The sequence below is a fragment of the Rhinatrema bivittatum genome, chromosome 4, assembly GCF_901001135.1.
Source record: "Rhinatrema bivittatum chromosome 4, aRhiBiv1.1, whole genome shotgun sequence".
In the NCBI taxonomy this organism is placed as follows: Eukaryota; Metazoa; Chordata; class Amphibia; order Gymnophiona; family Rhinatrematidae; genus Rhinatrema; species Rhinatrema bivittatum.
In genome coordinates, this window is record NC_042618.1 from 327,866,636 (window position 1) to 327,889,126 (window position 22,491).

A 22,491-nucleotide genomic window follows, 5' to 3' on the forward strand; every position below is an offset into this window, starting at 1 on the left:
TGATATTATCCTCTTCATCATATTTTTCTAATGTGCTCTTATTTTAGGACATATTAGAAAATGCGGTTTAAACTGCATCCATGAGCTAAAATAGCTGTTAAATCATTTTTAGAAATGGATATATATGCAAAATTTGACTTTGCAGACCATGAGCCCTTTCAGCAGCATTACGCTCTGGCATTCTGTATTAGTTTTCAACATTGAAGGCTTTCAGGGACCTTTGTAGAGATTACGTTGCTAAAACACCAAAAGCACATACATTGAACTTAAAACATAAGTGCTATTCTGGAATAGATCAATGCTCCATTAAGCTGTGCTGAAAGCTGAACAGAAGGTTTGCGGGGAGGCCTGCACAGATCAGCAGTTGCTACTACCCTTAAAAATAAAATAAAATAAAAATACAATTTAAAAGAAAACAAAAATTTCCTGGGAAGACTAGATGGACCATTTTGGTCTTCATCTGCTATCATTTCACTATATTATCCTGTCGCTGGTAGTGGCCAGTCCAGTTCTCTTGGAAGAACCCATCTTATCTTAATAGGAAAATACATTTCATGTTGCTCATTTCCACAAGTTAGAGGTGGAGATATCCAAATTTATATAGTCCCTCATTGATGGACTTGTTCTCCAGGAACTTGTTAAAACCTTTTTTTTAATTATATGCTACACATCTTGGAGCTTAGCATGATTATTCTGTACATCTAAAATGATTCTGTTAAATGTTTTTCTCCAAGGACAAGCAGGGTGGTAGTCCTCACACATGAGTGACGACATCAGATGGAGCCCCGATGCTGAAAACTTATGTCAAAGTTTCTAGAACTTATGCTAGGCACACGGAGTATGCCCAGCATGCCCTATACTATACGTCCATGCAGGGTCCCTCTTCAGTCTTTCTTCCATGGAGCTGTAAGCCTCACGGTGTGATTGAGCTCAGTTTGGCTGTTTTGCCATGTGTAAAAACATTTTGCTCTTTGCATTTTTTTTTCCTTCGATCCATCGCCGGGTCCCTCTCTGTGTCTTCCCGTTGTGTCCCTAGTTAGGATTCTTGGTGTTTCAGGTAAGTTTCTTTTCGATTACCCCCCCATGGTGGCGTTGTCTCGGTGCCCGCCACTCAGATACCCACCGCTGGAAGACCCATGTGGACCCTAATGGGTGGTTTTTGCTAATACAAATAGAAGCTAGAAATGAGATTTACTTCCTCCTGGATGTCTACCCCCCGAATCTAGAGCATTTTGCTTTTATAGATGTCATAGATAAGCTCTTGGGAACATTTAGTGATCGCCAGAGATTTTAATTTAACGATAAACCCCGACTGGACAACTCAACGGGGGGCGGCTTGGGAACAAAACTAAGTAGGAACTGCCTTAAATCCTATATTCAGAAATGGGAATTGCTGGTTATCTGGAGGCACAGAAATTATACTTTGTATTCTAACCCCCATAAATCCTATTCTAGGATAGATTTTTTTTCTGGTGGATAAAGCCATTAGTCAGCAGATTACTGGGGTAGATATAGGTCAGATAACTTGGGTTGATCATGCCCCCGTATGGATAGAGTTACAGATGTCAGGCATAGACCCCAGGAAGAGATATTGGAAGCTAAATGGCACCCTATTGGAGGACGAGGCTTTTTGCTTCTCAATAACAGATGCAATTGCAGAATATGAGGTCTATATTGGGACAGACAAGCAAAATCCCTCCCTACTGTGGGAATGTTGAAAAGCTGTCCTTAAGGGAAGGTTAATATCCCAGGCTACCAATCCATATATCCACTCCTGCTTTAAAGTGCTGGCAGAAACATATTTTTGCTTTTATATGGGAAAAGAAAACCGCCTAGTGTGACTAACAGTGTAATGTTTAGATCTAAATTGAGAGGTGGCTTGGGAGTGCCCAACCTTCGGAGGTATTTTGTTGCTACCCAAACAAGAGCTATCATAGATTGGAATAAAAGAGGTGAGCAGAAAAGTTGGGTAGCAATAGAGCAATCCTTTTTGGGCTGTATGCTGTTATGGGCCCTCACATGGCAGCCTTGCCCAACTTGGATAGTTAATAAAGAACTTCCCCCAACAACGAACACTACTCTACGAATATGGAAGCAATGGCAACCCAACTTAATGGGTAGAAGGTATTTTGTTTTTAGCTCCTCTTGTTTCATAATAGCTCTTTTGCCCCAGGGTGGAATTCCCATCTTATCAGGAACTGGAAAGTGATTTCATCATTAGGGAATTTATGGGGACCTGAGGGATTTTTAACTTTCTCTAGTATTAAAGAAAAATATCAATTTTCAAATAATGAAGTGTTTCAATACCTACAGTTACACTTCCTACAACAGGAAAGAATAGGGGAGGATCTGTCCTTAGGAAAATCCCAATTTGAGCATTGGTGCGAACAAGCTGACAGGCTGAAGGGGAATTTCAAGGATATACAATCTCCTTAATAAAGACCCCAGCACGAAACCTGCCTATTTAAAGGTGTGGAAATCTTGATTTAGGGAGAGAATTAGATGAGGAGTGGGAAATGATTTTCCTTAATACTAAATGTAGTTCCATCTCTGCTCTTCTATCAGAAAATAGTTATAAAGTCTTAATGAGATGGCACCTTACACCCATTCGATTAAATAAAGCCTACCCAACTAGAAGAGATCATTGCTGGAGTGGATGTGGACAAAGGTTCCTGTCTACATATGTGGTGGGAGTGTCCTATAATTGTATGATTTTTGGGTGGCAGTCTCCTTAATTCAGCAGGTGCTACATCTCCTGATACATTTATCACCTGAGAATGCACTATTAAACTTACCTTTAGACTGCTGTACAAGTGAGTGGATATTGATTCACCAAATCATCTTAGCAACTAGATGTGTAGTAGCAGCTGATTGGAAATCAGTCAATACCCCACCCTTATAATTGGTCAGTGTAAAACTGGACAAGATGTGAGCTATATATATTTACTGCCTGTAAAAACTATACACTCCCCAGATTCTCCTCTATCTGGAATCCCTATTTACAGTGGCGGTCTAGGCAGTAAAGACCCATATACAGCTGGACAGCCAATAAATCCCCATTACTAGCTTTCTTTCATTCTTGGGGGGAGGGGGGGGAATTCTGGGTTATAGCTAAGCTTCTAGCCTGTTTGAATTAAAGTGTTAATCAAGTGTATATATGTTATCATTGTGGTATATATCCTAATCTGTTACACTTGTTGCTGTAAATATAACGATACACATAATAAAATACCATTTACAAAAAAAAAAATGCACACCGCCATCACCTTCTACTTGTGGCCCTTTTGTTTTGCCCCATCATGGCCACGTCTGGTTTTCGCCAATGCCCCAGTACGCAAGGACCATGTCTATCACTGATCCTCATGAGGTGTGCATCCTCTGCCTGGAAGCATTGCATGACATCTGAGGTTGCCACTTGTGCACCCAGATGACTGCGAAGGGGTCAGACTTGACAAGATAGACCAGCTCTTCCAGTCATGGAAGTCCAAGCCATAGGCCTGGCCTGGAACTTTGTCAGTTTATGAAACTTTGACTATGCCCTTGTGGGCGTATGCATTCTAGCATGATACCACATGGGATCCCTCAGTCTTATCTTTTCCGTGGAGCCTACCTGTCATGGATCATTTCTTTCCAGCTCTTTCCTTTAGAGAGAAATTGTTCTGCGTAAAGCACCACAGTTTTTTCTCCCTTAGTGTTCATAGGTAAGGGGTTTATTTTTGTAAGTTTTCATTCCGTTGTTGCACCTGGTCAGTGCACTGCCCAGTGTACAAGGGGAATTGACCACTCGGCATAAAGTTCAATTTTGCTTCTTTAGTTTTTCATCCAGCCATGGCCAGCAGCTTCAAGGGATGCCCTCTGCGTGAAAGGGTCATGATATCATGGACCCGCATGATATAGTTGTCCTGTGCTTGGGGGCATTGCATGATATCCTGGGGTGTTGTCAGTGCATGGCCATAACTCCTATGGGTTGCTGATCCCAGGTGTAGCTCATGGCGAAGCATTTCATCACAGTGAGTTCGGCCATGGACAGACAGACAAGGACCCAGGAGCTGTATCAGATGCTAGTGATGCATCAACATCAGAAAAGTATTGAACCCCCTTCAGCATCAAATATTGAGGACTGCAGGGATAATCATCTTTTTCCCATCTGAAGAAGACCAAGGGTTTGATGGCTTCAACTTCGGCATTGAGAAGTTCAGATGCTGAGCATCAAGCAAAGGCAAAGAAGCATCAGCATTGGTCTCTATCAGAGCATGATGCCAGGAGTGGCAACATTGTGGCTACATCAGTGAATACCCCAAAGTGGTCCTACAGAGAGGTGAGATCATCGTATGTGCATCCCTGGGAACTGCAGCAGACTCCAAGGATCCAAGTGTCTGCCATCGACACACCTCCAGTTGCCCAGGAAGACATGGCTTCCCCTTCTGCCTCTCAACCGATGTTTGCATTGGCAATTGTTGAGGAGCTGGATAGGAAAATCCAGTGGGCTTTGAGCAGGACCTTAGAGCATTGGTGCCCCTGCATCAATGCTAATGCAGGCTGAGGTCCAACCACTGTTGGAGTCTCTACAACTGCCTTCTAGCCCAGTACCAGCACTGGTACAGATGTCTGTTCATAGAGGGCAATCAACAAATATGACAGCTGTGCTGATGATGATTTCTAGCCCATCAGCAAAGGGAATTTCACCAATGCACAGGGGTTCCTCAGATTCTAGGCCCCAACAAACATTCCCCTCTCTGAGGCCTTGACTACAGGAAGGACAACATCTGAGTCTTCTCCCAGGTGTTCTAGTCTGGATCAGACTTAAAGTATTCATTAGGGTATCTCAGAGGAATGGACCTATCTCCTCTCCAACCCTTCTCCAGAAAGAAGAAAATTTCACCTAGGAACCTCTTCTTTATTGTTTTTGTTTAGAGAATGAGTGAGGCAATTCCATTTCCTTTTACTGAAGGAGGATAAAACCAGGAACAAACTGCTGGACATCCTCTAGTTCATGGAACCTCCTAAGGAGATCACGGCAGTCCCAGTACACAAGATCCTTCACGAAGTACAGATGAGGATGTGAGAGAACACCCCTATCTGTGGCTCCCATGAGCAAGGCAGCAAATGTAATTTATCTCATCCAGATGGCTTCCAAATTTTGAAAATGGGCATCTACTGCACGAATCCATGATAGTTGAATCCATGTTTGAGGGCCAAGAAGACTAGGACTTGTTCCTCTGTGCCCGTGGATATTCTTGGGAGGAAGATTTTCAAGGGAATTGATTCTTACCAAGGTCTTCATGGGTAGTATGTGTAGGACCAGCTAAAGATGCTAGGAGGTGGCCAAGCAGTTTCCCCAGAAATGGTATGAGGACCTCCAGTCACTGGTGGATAAGGGAATGGAGTGTACGAAACTCATAGCCAGGTCGACCTTTGATTTTGAAACATTGAGAGTCTCTGCTATAGGGATTGGTGCCTGCAGACTTGCCTTGCTACAGGCTTCAGACTTTCAACCTGAGGAACATGCTGTGATAGTGTGAAGGAAGCAGTGGCACAGAATAATGTGCAACCCTTCAGCAGTTCTCCATAGTCACTACAGACCTGCTTTCCTCTGCCATACCTGGGTGAGGGACTGAACCTTTTTTCTAGAAGAGGAGGTATCCTATCACGCTCCTTCGGTCCTGTGCACAATAGCACACCCCATCCTCATCTGAGGCAGCAGAAGGCTCCTAAGCTACAGCCAGCATCCAACTGAAAACTAGGGATGGAGATTTGGCTAATGGAAAGCGATGTATGGATCCTAGTACCCAGTCAGAGGCAGGCTAAAGTTTTATGTAAACCATTGGTCTGGTGTAACTTCAGATTCGTTATCTCCTCAGTATAAGATGAAGAGGGTATAGATCACATCTGTTGGCATTTCCACCAAATCAGCCTCTGGACCTCAATTGGGGGAAGTCTAATCTGGACATGCTTTAGAAGGATCTCTCCTCCCTCTTAGAGACCAATCCAGTTGAACCTGTTACAGCAAGGGAAAGAGGATGGGGATTCAAGTACTTCTTCTAGATTCCAAAGAAAATAGAGTAAGAGAACTCTGGCCTATCCTAGACTTAAGGGCCTCGAACAAGCATCTAAAAGAGAAGAGTTCAATATGGCTCCCTGGGCACTTTAATTCCTTTTTTGCACAAAAGGAACTGTTCTCTCAATCTGAAGGATGCTTACACTCACACAGAATTATTTCCAGGACAGAGAAAATTTCAGATTTATGGTAGGGGATCTTATTTATTTAATGTCTTCTATTCCGCAACTTCCAATCAAAAGATATCCAGTGCAGAGTACAAAAAACATCCACAATAGTAACACACATTACATCAATAAATGCAAGATAACATTTATTCCATTTTATATTCCACCATCTCTACATATTCAAGGCAGATTACATCCTTACACACACACATCATAAAAATACTATATAAAACGAGAAAAATGATAAAAATCATAATGTACATATAATCATAACTGGAAATAGCATAATTACAGAATTCACAATTTAAATAAACCACACCAGGGAAGTCCGCATATGCCTTTACTTTCTTTCTAAACATCAGATAATTGCTTTCCTGACACACATTCATGGGCTGAGTGTTCCACAATTTTGGGATGGCTAAAGAAAAGGCTTGATGACCAGTAACTTGCAGACAATAAGCAGTGCCTGACAACACTGCAAATAAATTCTGATTTGATGATTGTAAATCATGCACAGGCACATACAATTTGAGCTTATTAGCAAGGCAATAATCATCTAAAAAGAGAGATTTATTGCCATAGATAAAACCCTGAAGTGCATTCTTTCTACTATCGGTAACTAGTGTAATTTCTTTCTTTAAGGTGTCAAACTGGTCCCCCAAGGTAGACCAATTTTGGAATACCTTTCATTAACTCTAAATCCGGGGAAACCCTCAATTTTGCTTGGGGATTTTCATCTTCATATGAACTGTACACCACGATCCTCTGCTAGTAACACTCTAGTAGAATCACTACAAGCCTTAGGTTTCAATCTATTGTCTTCTAATACTACTTACAAAGGTGGACATGCTTTAGATTTAATCTTGCAAATACTGAAACATCAAATATACAGAGGTTAGCCATCATTCCAGTTCCTTGGTCTGACCACATTTTAGTACAAGCTAATATTGTATTTTCAAACCACCATAAAAATGAAGCTAATAAAAATTACCTTTCAATATAGAAAATCATATAATATAGATTTACTATCTGAAGAACTTACAGAAGCATTAATTTATTTTATTTAAAACTTTTTCTATACCGTCGTTTAGTGATATACCATCACAACGGTTTACAAATAGGCACATAAATAAATTCAAGTAATATAGATTAGGCAACAAACTCCTGGCACAATATTACACATGAAATTGCAAATAAAATAAATCCTCCAAAAATAAAAGTTATAACAGACTAAAAAAAACAAAACCCTTGGTACAATAACGATTTGAGACAAATTAAACTAATACTTAGAAAAAAAGAAAGACAATGGCAAAAAAACCCAATCAATATTAGATTTAACTAATTATCGAGTTCATTTAGCATACTATAAAAAATGATAAATACAACCAAAAAACAATATTATAACGCCAAAATTCAAAGATTTGCTAATAATCCGAAAACTCTTTGATATTGTACATAAACTCACGAATGATCCGTTGAAAGTGAATTTCTACCAGAATCACGCTGTGATGAAGTAGCTTTATTCTTTAAGACTAAAATCGATAATTTAATTAATACCTTGGAACAGTCTCCTTCACAAATTATAAATATGCCAAAAAGGGGTTCAGCACAATGGTCTCATTTCAAACTTGTAACTAAAATTGAAATTGAAACGTTAATAAAAAAACATGAATCCTGTGAATCATCCCTTAGACACAATAAACACAATTACTCTTAAACAGTGCACTGATTCAATCAGTTCAACCTTATTGGCTATAGTCAACCAATCTCTCACGGAAGGAAGTATGCCATCCTTATTGAAGAATGTAGTTGTTAACCTATTTTGAAAAAAACAGATTTAGATTCTACTGTTCTAATCAATTACAGACCTGTTTCTAATCTATCCTTTTTAGCGAAACTAATCGAGAAATTTGTAAACAGACATTTAAGTGAGCATTTGGAAAATAACGAGATTCTCTATACATCTCAGCATGGTTTTCGTAAATTATTTAGAACCGAGACTTTGTTATTGTCCTTGACAGACTTAATCCTCAGAGGATTTGATAGAGGCCAAAGCTTTGTTCTAGTATTGTTGGATCTTTCGGCAGCATTCGACACCATTGATCACAAGATCTTGCTGCAAAGACTTTGATATTGGTCTAGAAGATATTACCTTAAAATGGTTTAAATCATTTCTAGAAAATAGAACGTTTACCGTTAGGATTAAAGATACAATGTCAAATAAGATAAGCTTAACAGGTGTCCCACAGGGTTCTGCTTTATCGGCTACCCTATTTAATATATATTTATTACCTTTGTATCACTTGTTAACAGGTCTTGGTCTGACTTATTATATTTATGCTGACGATATCCAGCTTTTATTTCCAATAGAAAGTAATATCGAGTCAACTTTTTTAAAATGGTAAATATGTATCTGAAAATTATTGACCAACTTCTCGTGCAAATGAAACTGGTTTTAAATATTAACAAATCTGTCTTTATGATTTTAGATCAAAAAAACTTTAGTCAAGAAAAAAAGTCAATCACATTAGATGACCAAACCTGTTTTGATTTATCTGATACTGCCAGAAATCTTGGACTAATTGATTATGAACTAAATTTTAAAGCGCACATATCTAAAAAAAAAAAGTCAAAAGGTTTTAACAAGTTAAGACTTTTAAAACGATTGAAACCCATACTTTCTCCTTATAATTTTAGATATGTCTTACAGATGTTAGTGTTTTCAGGGCTTGATTATTGTAATTCAACAATGCTGGGACTTCCTAAATCCACTATACGACCCCTTCAAATAATACAGAATGTGGCGGCGAGGATATTGACAAATACAAAGAAAAGTGATCATATTACGCCGGTATTGAAATCATTGCATTGGCTACCTGTGGAATTTCGAATAAAACACAAGACTCTCTGTATGACTCATAAGATCATTTATGGTGACAAAACAGATTGGCTGAATACTACTATTAAATTGCATTTGCCCCAGCGAGACCTGAGATCATCTAATAAAGGCTTGTTATCAGTACCCACTGTTGACTTCACCCACTGAGTGAAGTCAGAGAGAGGGCCATTTCAGTTGCGGGACCGAAACTCTGGAACAGTTTACCACTAAATTTGAGAATGCAGGACAATCTGAAGAAATTTATGAAAGATCTTAAAACATGGTGTTTTTTTTTCAAGCATACAGAGACTATACTCAAGAGGTCTTATAAGGCTACAGCTGTTTTCTTTTTTTTTTTTTTACGAACTTTATCTTATCTTTACTAATGTTTTTTTAAGTTTTTAAAATATTTTTAATTATCTTTTTATTTTATTGAAGATTTTATTGTATTTATTTGTTTCTAAACTGTTTTTATATTAGTTATATTATGTAAACCGTTAAGATAGGACCTTGTGTTCTGGGTATCGGTATATAAAAATTGCATAAATAAATAAATATAAATGATAGCATTCTACACTAACTCCAAAATCATAATTAAACATTTTAGCAATCCTAAATCAAGAGAATTGCAATAATCAAACTGGTTTAATATGACCACTTTAATCACTGTCCTAAAATCTTCACCTCCAGTACTGCATACTGCCTTGTGGCCTAGCATCAGCCACATGTGTATTTACCAAATGTTCCGCCTTGGTGGTGGTGCATCAATGCAATATGGGTGTTGCATGTCTTTCCCCTGCCTAGATGACTGGCTGGTCGCAAGCACATCTGAAGTGGGCCCCACAGAACTGGTTTAGAAGACTATCCAGATGTTGGAGTTACTAGAGTTCATAATTAACTACCCCAAGTCCCACTTGAACCAGTCAATTCAATTGGAGTTTATAGGAGCACTACTATATATGACTCAGACAAGAGCCTTCCTTCCACAACAGAGGGCTATCGTGTTGATATCCATAGTGGAAAGGATCCAAATAAGTTTGCAATCATCAGCATGGGACATGTTGAAGTTCTTGGACATCATGGCATCAACAGTCCATGTTGTTGCCATGGCACATCTCATATGAAGAGCTCAATGGACTCTGAGGTCACAGTGGCTACTGGCCACTCAGGATCTGAGAGACAGCATCTACATCACAGTCACTCAAGTACTGTGTCCCGGTGGTGGATCAATTCCAGTCTGACCAAGGGCATGCCTTTCCAAATTCCTCCAGTCCATATTATCTTGACTACGAATTCGCCCAACCTGGGATACGAACCCCATGTAGAAGTGCTCTGCACTTAATGACAGTCTGCTCACAAAAAGATTCATCAGATGAATTTGCTGAAACTAAGGGTAATTTGGTACTCTTTGAAGGCTTTCAGAGATCAGTTGGTCAACAAAGTGAACTTGATCCAGATGTACAATCAGATAGCAATGTACTACATCAATAAGCATGGGGAGATAGGCTCATGACTCCTGTCAGGAGACTGTCTAGATTTGGGACTGGGTCATCTGACAGGGGATGGTCCTCAGGGCCATGTATTTGGCAGGCAAGAATGACATTGCAGCAGAGTGAGTTAGGTCTTGGAACACCATGAATGGCCCCTGGAGGGGGGGAGGAAGGGGGTAGCAAACCCAGATTTTCCTCAAGTGGAACACACACATGATGGGTCAGTTTGCATCTCCCCAGAATAGGAAGGTCTTGCTGCTCTTCTCTTCCTGGAAAGGGATGCAGGGCAACCTAATTTGTGACGCCTTTTCCCTTGATTGGAGCCAGATCTTGCTGTATGCATAGCCTCTGATTCCACTCGTAACAGTCTTTGAAGCTAAGAAGTCAGTGTGATCATGATTCTCGTAGCCCTTTTTTTAGCCAAACAGATTTGGTTTGCACTCCTGCAGATGTCCATCGGAGGTTCTTATCAGACTGGAGAATTCCCCCAACTCTCATCGCTCAGAATCTGGGTCAGTTGCGCCATCCCAATGTCGGGAGCCTGGCTTTCTGAGCCTGGATGTTGAGAGGGTTACTCTGCAACCCCTGGATCTTTCAAAGGATGTGTCTCGTGTTCTGTTAGCTTCAAGGAAAGCATCCAGAGGAAGTCTTGTGGACTTAAAAAGAGAGGGTTTGCCTTGCGGCGACCTTGGATCCTTTCTCTTGCTCCACACACAAACTTCTCAGTTACCTTCTATATTTATTGGAGTCAAGTCTCAAGCCCAATTCAATAAGGGTTCATATTAGTGCAGTTGGTGCCTATTGCCAACATATAAAAGGTAGACTCATCTCCGTACAGCCTTTGTTTGTCAGATTCATGTGCGGCCTGCTTCATTTGAAGCCTCCCATCAGGCCTCCTGCTTTGTCTTGCTACTTCATCACAATATTGACCCTATTGATGAAAGCTCTGAGTCACTGTGCTTTAGTGATCCAAAGTACCTGACCCAGAACGTCATATTTTTGGTTGCGGTAACTTCAGCAACAGGCTCTAGTAACTTATCCACCTTATCCCAAGTCTTGTCTTATGATGCAGCATGATCCTGTTTCTACTTAAGGTGATATTGGAATGCCATCTTAACCAGTCAATTGTCCTTGCAACTTTTTTTCCCTAGGCCTCGTGTTCACCAGGGTGAAAAAGCTCTGTGCTGTTTTGGACTGCATATGAACCTTGGTATTCTACTTGGAGCAGAGCCTATAGAAAGTCCACTCAGTTTTTTCATTTGACAGAAACAAATTGGGGATTGCCATTGCCAAACACACTCCAGTTGGCCAGCAGATTCTATCTGGTGGGTCATGTCAAGGCTCAGTATTGCAACTAAGGCAGCATCAGCAGCCCACCTATGATCTGTTTCCATGGAGATCTGCAAACCTGCAATGTGGAAGTCTCTCTACACATTCCCATCTCATTGTTTGGACAATGACTCCTGACATGACAGTAGGTTTGGCCAGCCTTTCTTGTGGAATCTTTGAGATATAGAACCCAACGCCATTCCTTCCTAGGGCCTATTGTTTTTGTTCCAGACTGTCCCTTTATAAGGAATGTAAAATAGAAAAACAGCCTGTAGCTAGAGATTCCTCACTTGTAAAGGACTACCTTCCTTCTTGTCATCTGAGAAGGAGTTGCTTACCCTGTAGCAGGTGTTTTCTGAGGACAGCAGAATGTCTGTCCTCATACCTACTTGAGTTCCCTTGAAGTTGATGTCTCCAAGTTTAAAATTTAAAACAAACAAAAAAAAAAGATAAGTAGACTGAAGTGCCCCTGGCATACTGCCAGTCTGCACATGACCAATAGGGCACAGTCAAAGTTATAGGAACTTTGACATAAAAGTTCCAGGCCAGGCTCCCTTCGATGATGTCACCCACTTGAGATCTGCCATCCTGCTGTTCATGGAGAATATCAGTTATAGGTAAGCAGCTCTGCTTTCTACAAGTTGAATCTTAAATCTGCTTTATTTTTTTTTGTTTGAACATAAATGGCATGCTGGGTCAGACCAAGGTCCATTGATCCCAACATCCTGTCTCCAACAGTCACCAGTTCAGGTCATAAATAGAGCTATTTCTTGTTAATAATGCCCAGAGATAGCAATAATTTTTAGTCTACCTGGCCAGTAATGTCTTACGGAATTTTTCTTTAGGAACTTGTCCAAACCCTGCTATACTAGTCACCTTGACCGCATCCTCTAACAGACTCTACGGGTTGATTGTGCACCAAGTGAAAGAACTTTCTACGATTTGTTTAAAATCTGGCTTAGTTTTACTTATTTTAGTATTTTTTTTAATAACTGTTCTTCATTTACTTGTTCTACCCCACTTATGATTTTATAAATTTCTGTCATGTCCCCTCTCAGCTGCCTCTTTTTTTCCAAGCTAAAGAGCCCTAACCTGTTTAGGCTGTCATCATAGGAAAGCCATAACATCCCTTTTTTCATTTCTGTTGCCCTCTTCTGCACCTTTTTTAGTTCTTTTGAGATGGGGTGACCAGAACCACACACGGTACTCTAGGTGCAGTCGTACCATGGCTTGATAGGGAGGCAGCATATTTTTCGTGTTAGTCTCCATTCCTTTTCGGATTATTTCTAACAGTTTGCTTTTATGACTGTTGCATACTGAGCTGAGGATTTTAGTGTATTGTAAACAAGGACTCAAGATCATTTTCCTAGGTGATGACTCCCAATACAGAACTGGGCATTGTGTACTTGTAGTTGGGATTATTTTCCCTATATGCATCACTTTGCACTTTTTCCACATAAAATTTCATATGCCATTTAGCTGCCCAGTCTCCTGGTACCTTTTCAATATCTTGCAATCTGCCTCTTAACAACGTTGAATAGTTTTGTCCTTTGCAGGTATATGTTTGGGTTACATTTATAATTATCAAATTCAGCTCCTTTCTGTTTTATTCTTCATTTTCTGTAGGGTTAAAGTAGAGGCTTTAGGTTACTGGGTTTGGACCAGAAGGATAATGTCTTCTTAAACTAACATATGTTGAATACTCCACTATATGTACATTAGCTGGAAATAACTTTTGACATGTTTAACCAGACTGAATTTGAAACAGTGTATCCCCAAGTACATGTTAGCCATGTAAAGTACACTCAGACTTTAAAGGATGTCAGTATTTTATTTACAACCATGCTTCTTAAAACATGGACATGCATTCTGTTTTCACAGGTGGACTACAAAGCAGATGAGTGGCTCATGAAGAACATGGATCCTCTGAATGACAATGTGGCTACACTCTTGCACCAGTCTTTGGACAAGTTTGTTGCAGAGCTCTGGAAGGATGGTAAGACAGAACGAAATTTAAAGTTTCTCTTCTACCCTTTTGTGAAATATTAATTTAAAAATGTGTGTTATAGGAAATGACCTTATTAATTGATTATATTTTCAACTCTTTATTTTGCTACTTTTGTAATCCTCCTTTTGGCCTAGCAGTAAAACTTTTAAACTTCATAGCTAAAATAATTTCTAGCCTCTAGTCAGGTATACTGAACTGCATAGTTTTTCTTAGATCTGACCAGACCAGTAATATATTTGTTTTTGGCATTCACTCAATTGTACAATTATTGCAACTTGTCAAGTTTAATAACCTATTTCCGCTGGAAAAAGTAAACAGATTTTTACTGCTGGCCAGTGCACTGTAGCGTGAAGAATTATGTATCAGTCAGAGGCATGGACCATATTTGCACTCTGCATTCTATAATTGGCGATGCCTAATTAATCCCTAAGCTTTTGCATGTGTTTTATTTCGCATTTAGCAATGAATTGGTAATTGGGATAAATTTACATCAAAACAATAACTGAAGTGACCTGCTGATTAAACTATTTTATTTTCATAGGGTTGTTCCTTTCTCTAACCATACATTCTAATTCTGCATTATTTATGCCCCCCATCCTTCCTTGCCCTGTTCTCTCCACTGCCTGCTCCTATTGGCTCTATATAAAACTTAAAGTACTCCAGAGGGAAAAATAATTTGCTTCAGGAAACTTCTTGACAGTTATTTGGCAGCAGCATCAAAATTCCTGAAATGTTTTTCAGAATAAAATAGTTCTGTATGCTCCCACTAGGTTTTCTATTACCAGTTTTTTTTTTCTAATTATCTGTCCATCGGTTACAGTAACATCTTTCATGAAGAACTCCCACGAATACAACATGCAAGTTGATCTGAAGAGCCTTTTTAACAATATTTACATGCTCTCATGTTAAAAATGCAAATACTGAATATGAAACACAATTGTTTTATTGAGGTATAATCTACTTTCGGGCTCATTTTATAAACATAAGTATTCATTTGCCTTTCATTTGTTTCATGTTTGTTTTGGAGAAATAGATTGATATTTTTATAGATGCTGAGCAGTTTAATGTATTCTGTCTTCTGCCTTTGTTTTAGAGTTGTAGGCACCTAACTTTCAAATATATAAAGAAGTGTTTTGACTATCTTAAACAAAATAAGCAACATAATTAGGAAATATTTATATTTCTAAAATGGTCGAGCATATACAGTATTTTCACACTGACAGATGTCTGAGATAGAGGCCTTTCATCGAAAGTGTTAACCCACTCATAACTGCAATGAGGAATATAGAAGATTTCATATTTTAATTGAACTTTTGTCAGGTAAAACACATTAGATCAGTTAGTCTGTTTTGAAGTGCAACTTAGCATGGTATACAGACAGTTGATTACTGTGTAGTGGGTACAAAAAGAGGCAGGACTAAAATAGGTGGGTTTTTTTTTAATCATCCTTCCAGCCCCACTGAGGGGCTGATGCAGTAAAGTGCAAGTTTAAATGCAGTTGGGAATGCATTCTGAATGCACTAGATTAGCCCCCCCGATGCAGTAAGGAGATTAGTGTGCCCAAATGCGTAACCAGTAGTGTCCATCACATGTAAATTCCATGTAGCTGAGGCAATTAGCTATTACTCCCTAATGCAGGAAATCACAGGGCACCCAACGCACACTTAACATCACAAATTTAACTCCAGTCCCGGAGGTAGCAAAAAGTAAATTTGTGAGTCAAGGTCTCATGAAAAAAAAAAAATCTGTCCCCTTCCTCCTTTGTGACACTTACATTAACTGCTTGTGGTATTGAAAATGTGTATTGGCTTGATTTAAAAAAAAAAAAAAAAAAAAAATTCTTATGGCTGCACAGTGTAGACGCCCATAGCAAAGGGCACTTAGCTATGGGCATCTTCAGTAACCTCAGCAAAATAACACAGAAATTGGCCTGTTGCAGTTGTGGGCAGCTGATGCATTTGAGTGCTATGGATGCACAATTCTTCCCTAGTGTGACCTTTTTTGCACAGCCCCTCATTTAAATACTGCATTGGATGGCCAGGTGTTGTGGCTGCATGTATGAATAGATGCTCAATGTGAGCACCCATTTCAAGCGCATCTTATCACATCGGCCCGAGTCTCCACACAGCAGTATTTGTGGATACCTTTCTCCTAGGATAAGCAGGATGGTAGTCCTCAGAAATGGGTGACATCATCAGATGTCTGACACAGAAAACAGGAGGACTTCCTGAAAGTTGTTCAGCAGGGTTTTGAGTGTGACAAGCACAAGGTTCGGTCCGCTTATGATGCCTTTGAGACTGTGGCGAGAGTAGCCGCCATGGGCATTGGTGCACGCCGAATGGCTTGGCTGCGTGCCTCTGACCTTCGCCCAGAAGTGCAAGACCGTATAGCAGACTTGCCTTGTATGGGGGCAAATCTCTTTGGAGACAAAATTAAGGAGGCAGTGGTACAGCTGAAAAATCACCATGAAACCCTCCACCATCTTTCAGCCAGTACCTCAGACCCACAGTCCTTAGATAAGAGATCCTTGTGTCAGGGGCCCAGATGCCTTTTCTACCACCCGAGGAAGTATTATTCTCCAGCAGGTAGGGCACAGTCTCAGTAGGCTGGACCCAAAGCCTGCCTCAGACAGCCGCATACCCCTAGGGCTTAGCCAGCACCTCAGCACATGATTTTTGACTGGCTGCGAGGGAGCCAAAGCCAGCAACCCGAACCCTCAATGGTGGAACCTCCAGTCGGAGCCCAGCTACAGTTCTTCACGAACCATTGGCTGGCCATCATCTCGGACCGATGGGTCCTATCCATTGTCTGTCAGGGCTACAGGTTGAATTTCCAGGAGATCTCACCAGACTCTCCCCCGTGCCCCTCTTGGGGGTTCTCAACGGATGAGGAAATATTGTTGAAAGAGCTTTCTGCCCTCACAATGGCCAGAGTGGTCAAGCCTGTTCTGCCAGAATAGCAGGGAAGCTGCTTCTACTTCAGATATTTCCTCATTCCAAAGAGAACAGCGAGCCTTCGTCCAATTCTGAACCTGAAGGCCTTGAACAAATTCCTTCAACAGGAAAAGTTCAAGATGGTCTCACAGGTGCCCTGTTTCCTCTCCTGCGGAGCAGAGACTGGCTTTGCTCCCTCGACTTAAGATGCCTACACACACAGAAATTTCTCACGTTTACTGGAAATTCCTCCAGTTCGTGGTGGGCGAAAGCCATTTTCAATACCGAGTGGACTGGCATTGGCACCTCGTGTCTTCACAAAGTGCCTGGCAGTGGTGGGGGACCTATCTGAAAAGGCTGCAAGTGCAAGTTTTTCCCTACCTGGACAACTGGCTTATGAAGAGCACCTTCAGGCAGGGAGCACTACAGTCCCTACACTCCACCATTAGGGTCTTGTAGACTTTGTTTTGTGGTCAACTATTCGAAGTCTCATCTGCTCCCATTGCCACAACTGGACTTCATTGGTCCCAAGTTCGACACTGCTCAGGCTGGGCATACTTGCCCAGGGATCGAGCACTCAGTCGTGTCCCTGGCAAGGGAGGTCTCTCAGTCATCAGGTCTCTGCGCATCACATCTTGCGCCTGTTGGAACACATGGCAGCCACCATTCATGTCACTCTTTTTGCTCATTTGCACGTGCGCAGGGCGCAGTGGAACCTGCAGTCCCAGTGGCACCAGGCCACCCAGACCTTTCGGATACACATCAGGGTCACCCCACCACTTCGAGACTCCTTGTTATGGGGGACCTTGTCCAACTTGGAAGTAGAGGTGTACCTTTTCAGGCTTCCCCTGCTCAGGTTGTGCTTAGCACGGATGCTTACCACCTGAGCTGGGGAGCTCATGTGGGAGATCTCCACTCCCAGGATCAATGGTCAACGCAGGAATCAAGCTGTCAGATCAACTTCCTGGAGCTCCAGGCGATCTGATACATGCTTTGGGTATTTCGGGATTGCCTGGCCAGCAAGTTGGTCCTCATCCAGACCAGCAACCAGGCGACTATGTGGTACCTCAAAAAGCAGGAAGGCACCAGATCATTTCTCCTTTGTCAGGAAGTGGTCCAGATTTGATCGTGGCCTCTGTCCCAGGGCATACTTCTCTGTGCCATTTACTTGCTGGGGCAGGAGAATGGTGGCGGACAACTTGAGTCGTTCCACCCGTACGAGTGATCCCTGAAGCAGGAGATTGCGGATTGGATATTCTATCTCTGGGGAACCTTGGACGTAGATCTCTTCGCTTCCCCCCACAACAGGAAGGTAATTGTTTTGCTTCCTGACCATGGGGAAGGGCAAGGTATCATTGAACACCTTTGCACTCTATTGGGGCACAGTCCTCCTGTATGCCTACCCTCCATTTCCGCTGGTGTCAAGGACTCTTCTGAAGCTCCAATAGGACAGGGGACCATGATTCTCATTGCGCCTTATTGGCCAAGACAGATCTGGTTTCCGCTGCTGCAGGATCTCTCTGCGGGAGCCAATCAATCTGGGAACCTTCCCAGACCTCATCACGCAGGATCGGGGCAGACTGTGCCAACCCAACCTCCAGGCCTTATCACTCAAGGCTTGGATGTTGAGAGGTTAAATTTCCATCCCCTGGACTTCTCAGAAGGTATATCTCGGGTCCTGATGGAGTCCAGGAAGCTTTCCACTAGGAGGTCTTATAGCCTGAAGTGGAGGAGATTTTCTGTTTGGTGTGAGCCATGGCTTGGATCCATTCTCTTGCTCCACACCTAAACTCTTGGATTACCTGCTGCACCTATCAGAGATTGGCTTGAAGACCACCTCTGTTTAGAGTCCATCTTAGTGCTTTTGGGGCCTACCACCACGGGATGGATGGATCGCCCATTTTGGTGCAACCTATCGTGGAGTGCTTTATGCAGGGTCTGCTTCAGTTGAAGCCTCTCCTCTTACCCTCTGCAGTTTCCCGGGACCTCAATGTGTTCTTGGCCCATTTGATGAAGGCTCCTTTTGAGCCTTTGTGCTCTTATGACTTGAAGTACCTGACCTGGAAGGTCATTTTTCTGGTAGTGGTCACCTCAGAGCACAGGGTCAGCAAACCTCAGGTTCTGGTTTCATATCCACCCTATACAAAGTTCTTCCATGATTGGGTGGTTCTCCGCACACATCCTAAGTTCCTACAAAAGGTGGTGACTGACTTCCATCTGAACCAGTCTATCATCCTGCCCACCTTCTTTCCTAAGCCTCACTCACACCGGGGTGAACAGGCTCTGCACAGCCTAGATTGCAAAAGGGCCCTTAGCCTTCTACCTGGAGCAAACAATAGGCCGCAGGTAATCCACGCAACTCTTCATCTTTTTTTTTTTTTTTTATATGAACTGATTGGGAGTAGCTGTGACCAAGCAGACCATGTCCAATTGACTAGCGGACTGCATTTCTTTCTGCTATGTGTGCAGGACTGTAACTGGGGGTCATGTCAAGGCTCACTCTGTTCAAGCCATGGCAGCTTTGGTGGCCCACTTGCAAGCGGGTCCCCATGGATGAGATCCGCAAGGCTGCAACATGAAGTTCTCTCCACACCTTTGCCTCACTACTGTCTAGACAGGGACGGTCAACATGATAGCAATTTCGATCAGGCTGTCCTCCGGAATCTTTTTCAGATGTAGAACCCAACTCTTCCTACCTCAGGCCCATTGTTCAGGTTCAGGCTGATTCCCTGTGTTACCAATAGCACCTCTATTGTTGTGCCCGTTGGCACCTGGTCCCCTTGTTCAGGAACAACCTGTAGCTAGATATTCATCCACACTGGGGTGGAGTGCCCATGTGGAGGGGCTCCTCACACATGGCCTGTGGTCAGCTCAGAAAGCTCAGTACTAAATAAACTTCCTAGAGTTCTGGGCTAACCATTAGTCTATCAATGTTCCAGATTCGCTTGTTGACCAAATTGGTTATGATCCAGAACGACAGTCAGGTGGCAATGTGGTACATCAGCAAACAAGGGGGCATGGGGGTCATTGCTCCTCTGCCAGGAGGCGGTTCAAATTTGGTCCTGGGCCTGTTCTCAGGGTATATTTCTTTGAGCGGTGTACCTAACGGGGACAGAGAACATAGTGGCGGACCGTCTGTCGGGTTTTTCAGCCCTACGAGTGGTCCCTGGATCCAGCGTTAGCAAACATGGTCTTCCGTCATAGGGGCATCCCAGATGTGGATCTGTTTGCCTTCCCCTGCAACAACAAGGTGGAATCTTTTTGCTCCCTTTACGGGGAGGAGGGCAAACTGGCCTCGGATGTCTTTGCCCGCCATTGGGGCAAGGGGCTTCTGTATGCATATCCTCCACTTCCGCTGGTGATGGAGATGCTCCTATAGGACCTCTCTGTCCAGAACCCTTTCAGTCTGGGGACCTCCCCAAACGTAGTCACACAGGATTCGGGGCAGGCTGCACCATTCCAACCTCAGGGTATTGTCTCTAACAGCCTGGATGTTAAAAGGCTAGTCTTGTGGCCCCTGACTTTGTCTGATGTATCTCAAGTTCTGGTTGCCTCCAGGAAGCCTTCGACTAGAAAGTCATACAGCCTGAAGTGGAGAAGGTTTGCTGTCTGGTGTGAGCAGCACGGGATGGACCCGTTTACCTGTTCCACCCTGAAACTCTTGGACTACCTGTTGCACCTGTCGGAAGCTGGTTTAAAGACTAACTCAGAGTGCATCTCAGCACCATTGGGGCTTATCATGGGGTGAATGGTTTGCCCATCTCAGTACAGCCCTTGATGGGACGTTTCATGTGTGGTCTGCTTCAGTTGAAGCCCTTTCTGCATTCTCCATCTGTATCCTGGGACCTTAATGTGGTCTTAGCTCACCTCATGAAGGACCCTTTTGAGCCTATGCTCATGTGTGACCTGAAATATCTGACCTGGAAGGTCATATTCTTGGTTGCGGTTACCTCAGCGTGTCGGGTTAGCAAACTTCAAGCATTGATTATGTACCTACCTTATACGAAGTTCTTCCACGATAGGGAAAATATGGAGAACCATACTAAGTCCTTGCCTAAGGTGATATCGGACTTCCATCTGAACCAGTCGATCATCCTGCCCACCTGCTTTCCTGAACCTCATTCGCACTCAGGCAAATGGACTTTATATACTTTGGATTGTAAGAGGGCATTCTACCTTGAGAGGATAGCAGGCTATAGGCAGTTCACACAACTCTTCATCTTGTTTGATAAGAACAGAATGGGAGTTGCTGTGGCCTCTCTACTTGGTTAGCAGATTGCATTACTTTCTGCCTCATGCAAGTGGGACTGCAGCTTTGAGGCCATGTTAAGGCTCACTCCATCAGAGCCATGGCGACTTCACTTGAGAGCAGGCCCTGTGACTGAGATCTGCAGAGCTGCAATGTGGAATTCACTCCACCCGTTTGCCGCTCACTATTGCTTGGACAGACACGGCCGCCAGGATAGTAGCTTCGGCCAGTCTATCTTCCGTAACCTTTTTCTTGTCTAAATCCAACTCTCCGCCTACGGCCCTGTTTTTATGAGTTCAGGCTGTCTTCCTCCATTACCAACAGCACCTAGGTTGTTGTGCCCATTGACACCTGTTTGGTGTCTGTTGGTCCACTCTGTTTCGGACACAGCCTGCAGCTAAAGTATTCACACACATGTGTGAGGACTACCATCCTGCTTGTCCTAGGAGAAAGCAGAGTTGCTTACCTGTAACAATGTTCTCCAAGGACAGCAGGATGTTAGTCCTCATGACACCTGTTCCCTACCCTGGGGAGTTGGCTTTCATTTTTCAGTTTATTTTATTTTTGTGATTCTCTGTACAAGACTGAAAGGGGACCCCAGGTGGCCACACAGATAGTGGCATGCTGCGAATGCTCACTTTGCAAAAGATTTCCGTGCTAGACTCCATCTGATGTCACACACTTGTGCGGACTAACTTCCTGCTGTCCTAAGAGAACACCTATTACAGGTAAGCAACTCTGCTTTCCTACAGAAGGGCTGATATCAGGTGGATGGAAATCTGGATAGGGAGGCAATGAGTTTAACAGAGCAGTAGAGGCAGAGGATCCAAGACCAGATCTCTTCCTTCATTTTCATCATATACCTTTCCTCGCGATCTTTCCCCCCTCTATAGGTTAACCCTGTATGCAGTCTGGCAATTCAGCTTCTCAGAACTTTCTTAGTGTTCTTGGTTAGCTACTGGGGTGTGCTGTAAAGGAATGTGCACTGCCTGGAAAGCTGTGAGCATCACTTCCAGTAATATACTTGGTCCTAGTTGGTCCAAGAATTGGAAGACCAAAGTTCATTTTTGTACTCTGGTTTTTCACGGAGCATGCAGCGCTCTTCACCTCAGTCTGTGACCTGGGACTATTATTTCTGTGGGTATTCAATATAATGAGATTTTTTTTCATAGCTTTTCTCTGGACTATATCCAGTGGCTTTACTCTATAAACAGTCTTGTAACTCACAAGTTGATCACTAATGAAGTGTACTGTAATATCTTTATGATCTAATTACATCTTGTCCCACATGTTTACTGAACTATCATTTTTGCTTAGAGTTTGAGATTAACATTTTATGCTAACTAACTGAATTCTGTTGTGTATCTGCTGTCTTGTCT

At 42.4% G+C, this 22,491-nt stretch overlaps 1 protein-coding gene across 4 annotated transcripts in view; it reads left to right on the top strand.

Moving 5' to 3' along the window:
* The window catches only part of MYH10 (myosin heavy chain 10), a 461,218-nt gene that overhangs the window by 236,605 nt on the left and 202,122 nt on the right, over nucleotides 1-22,491 (top strand). For all 4 annotated transcript variants that reach the window (XM_029600341.1, XM_029600340.1, XM_029600342.1 and 1 more), the window contains one exon: nucleotides 13,804-13,918. In XM_029600341.1, the coding sequence (XP_029456201.1) occupies nucleotides 13,804-13,918 (115 nt within the window). The remainder of the gene's footprint in view (nucleotides 1-13,803; nucleotides 13,919-22,491) is intronic.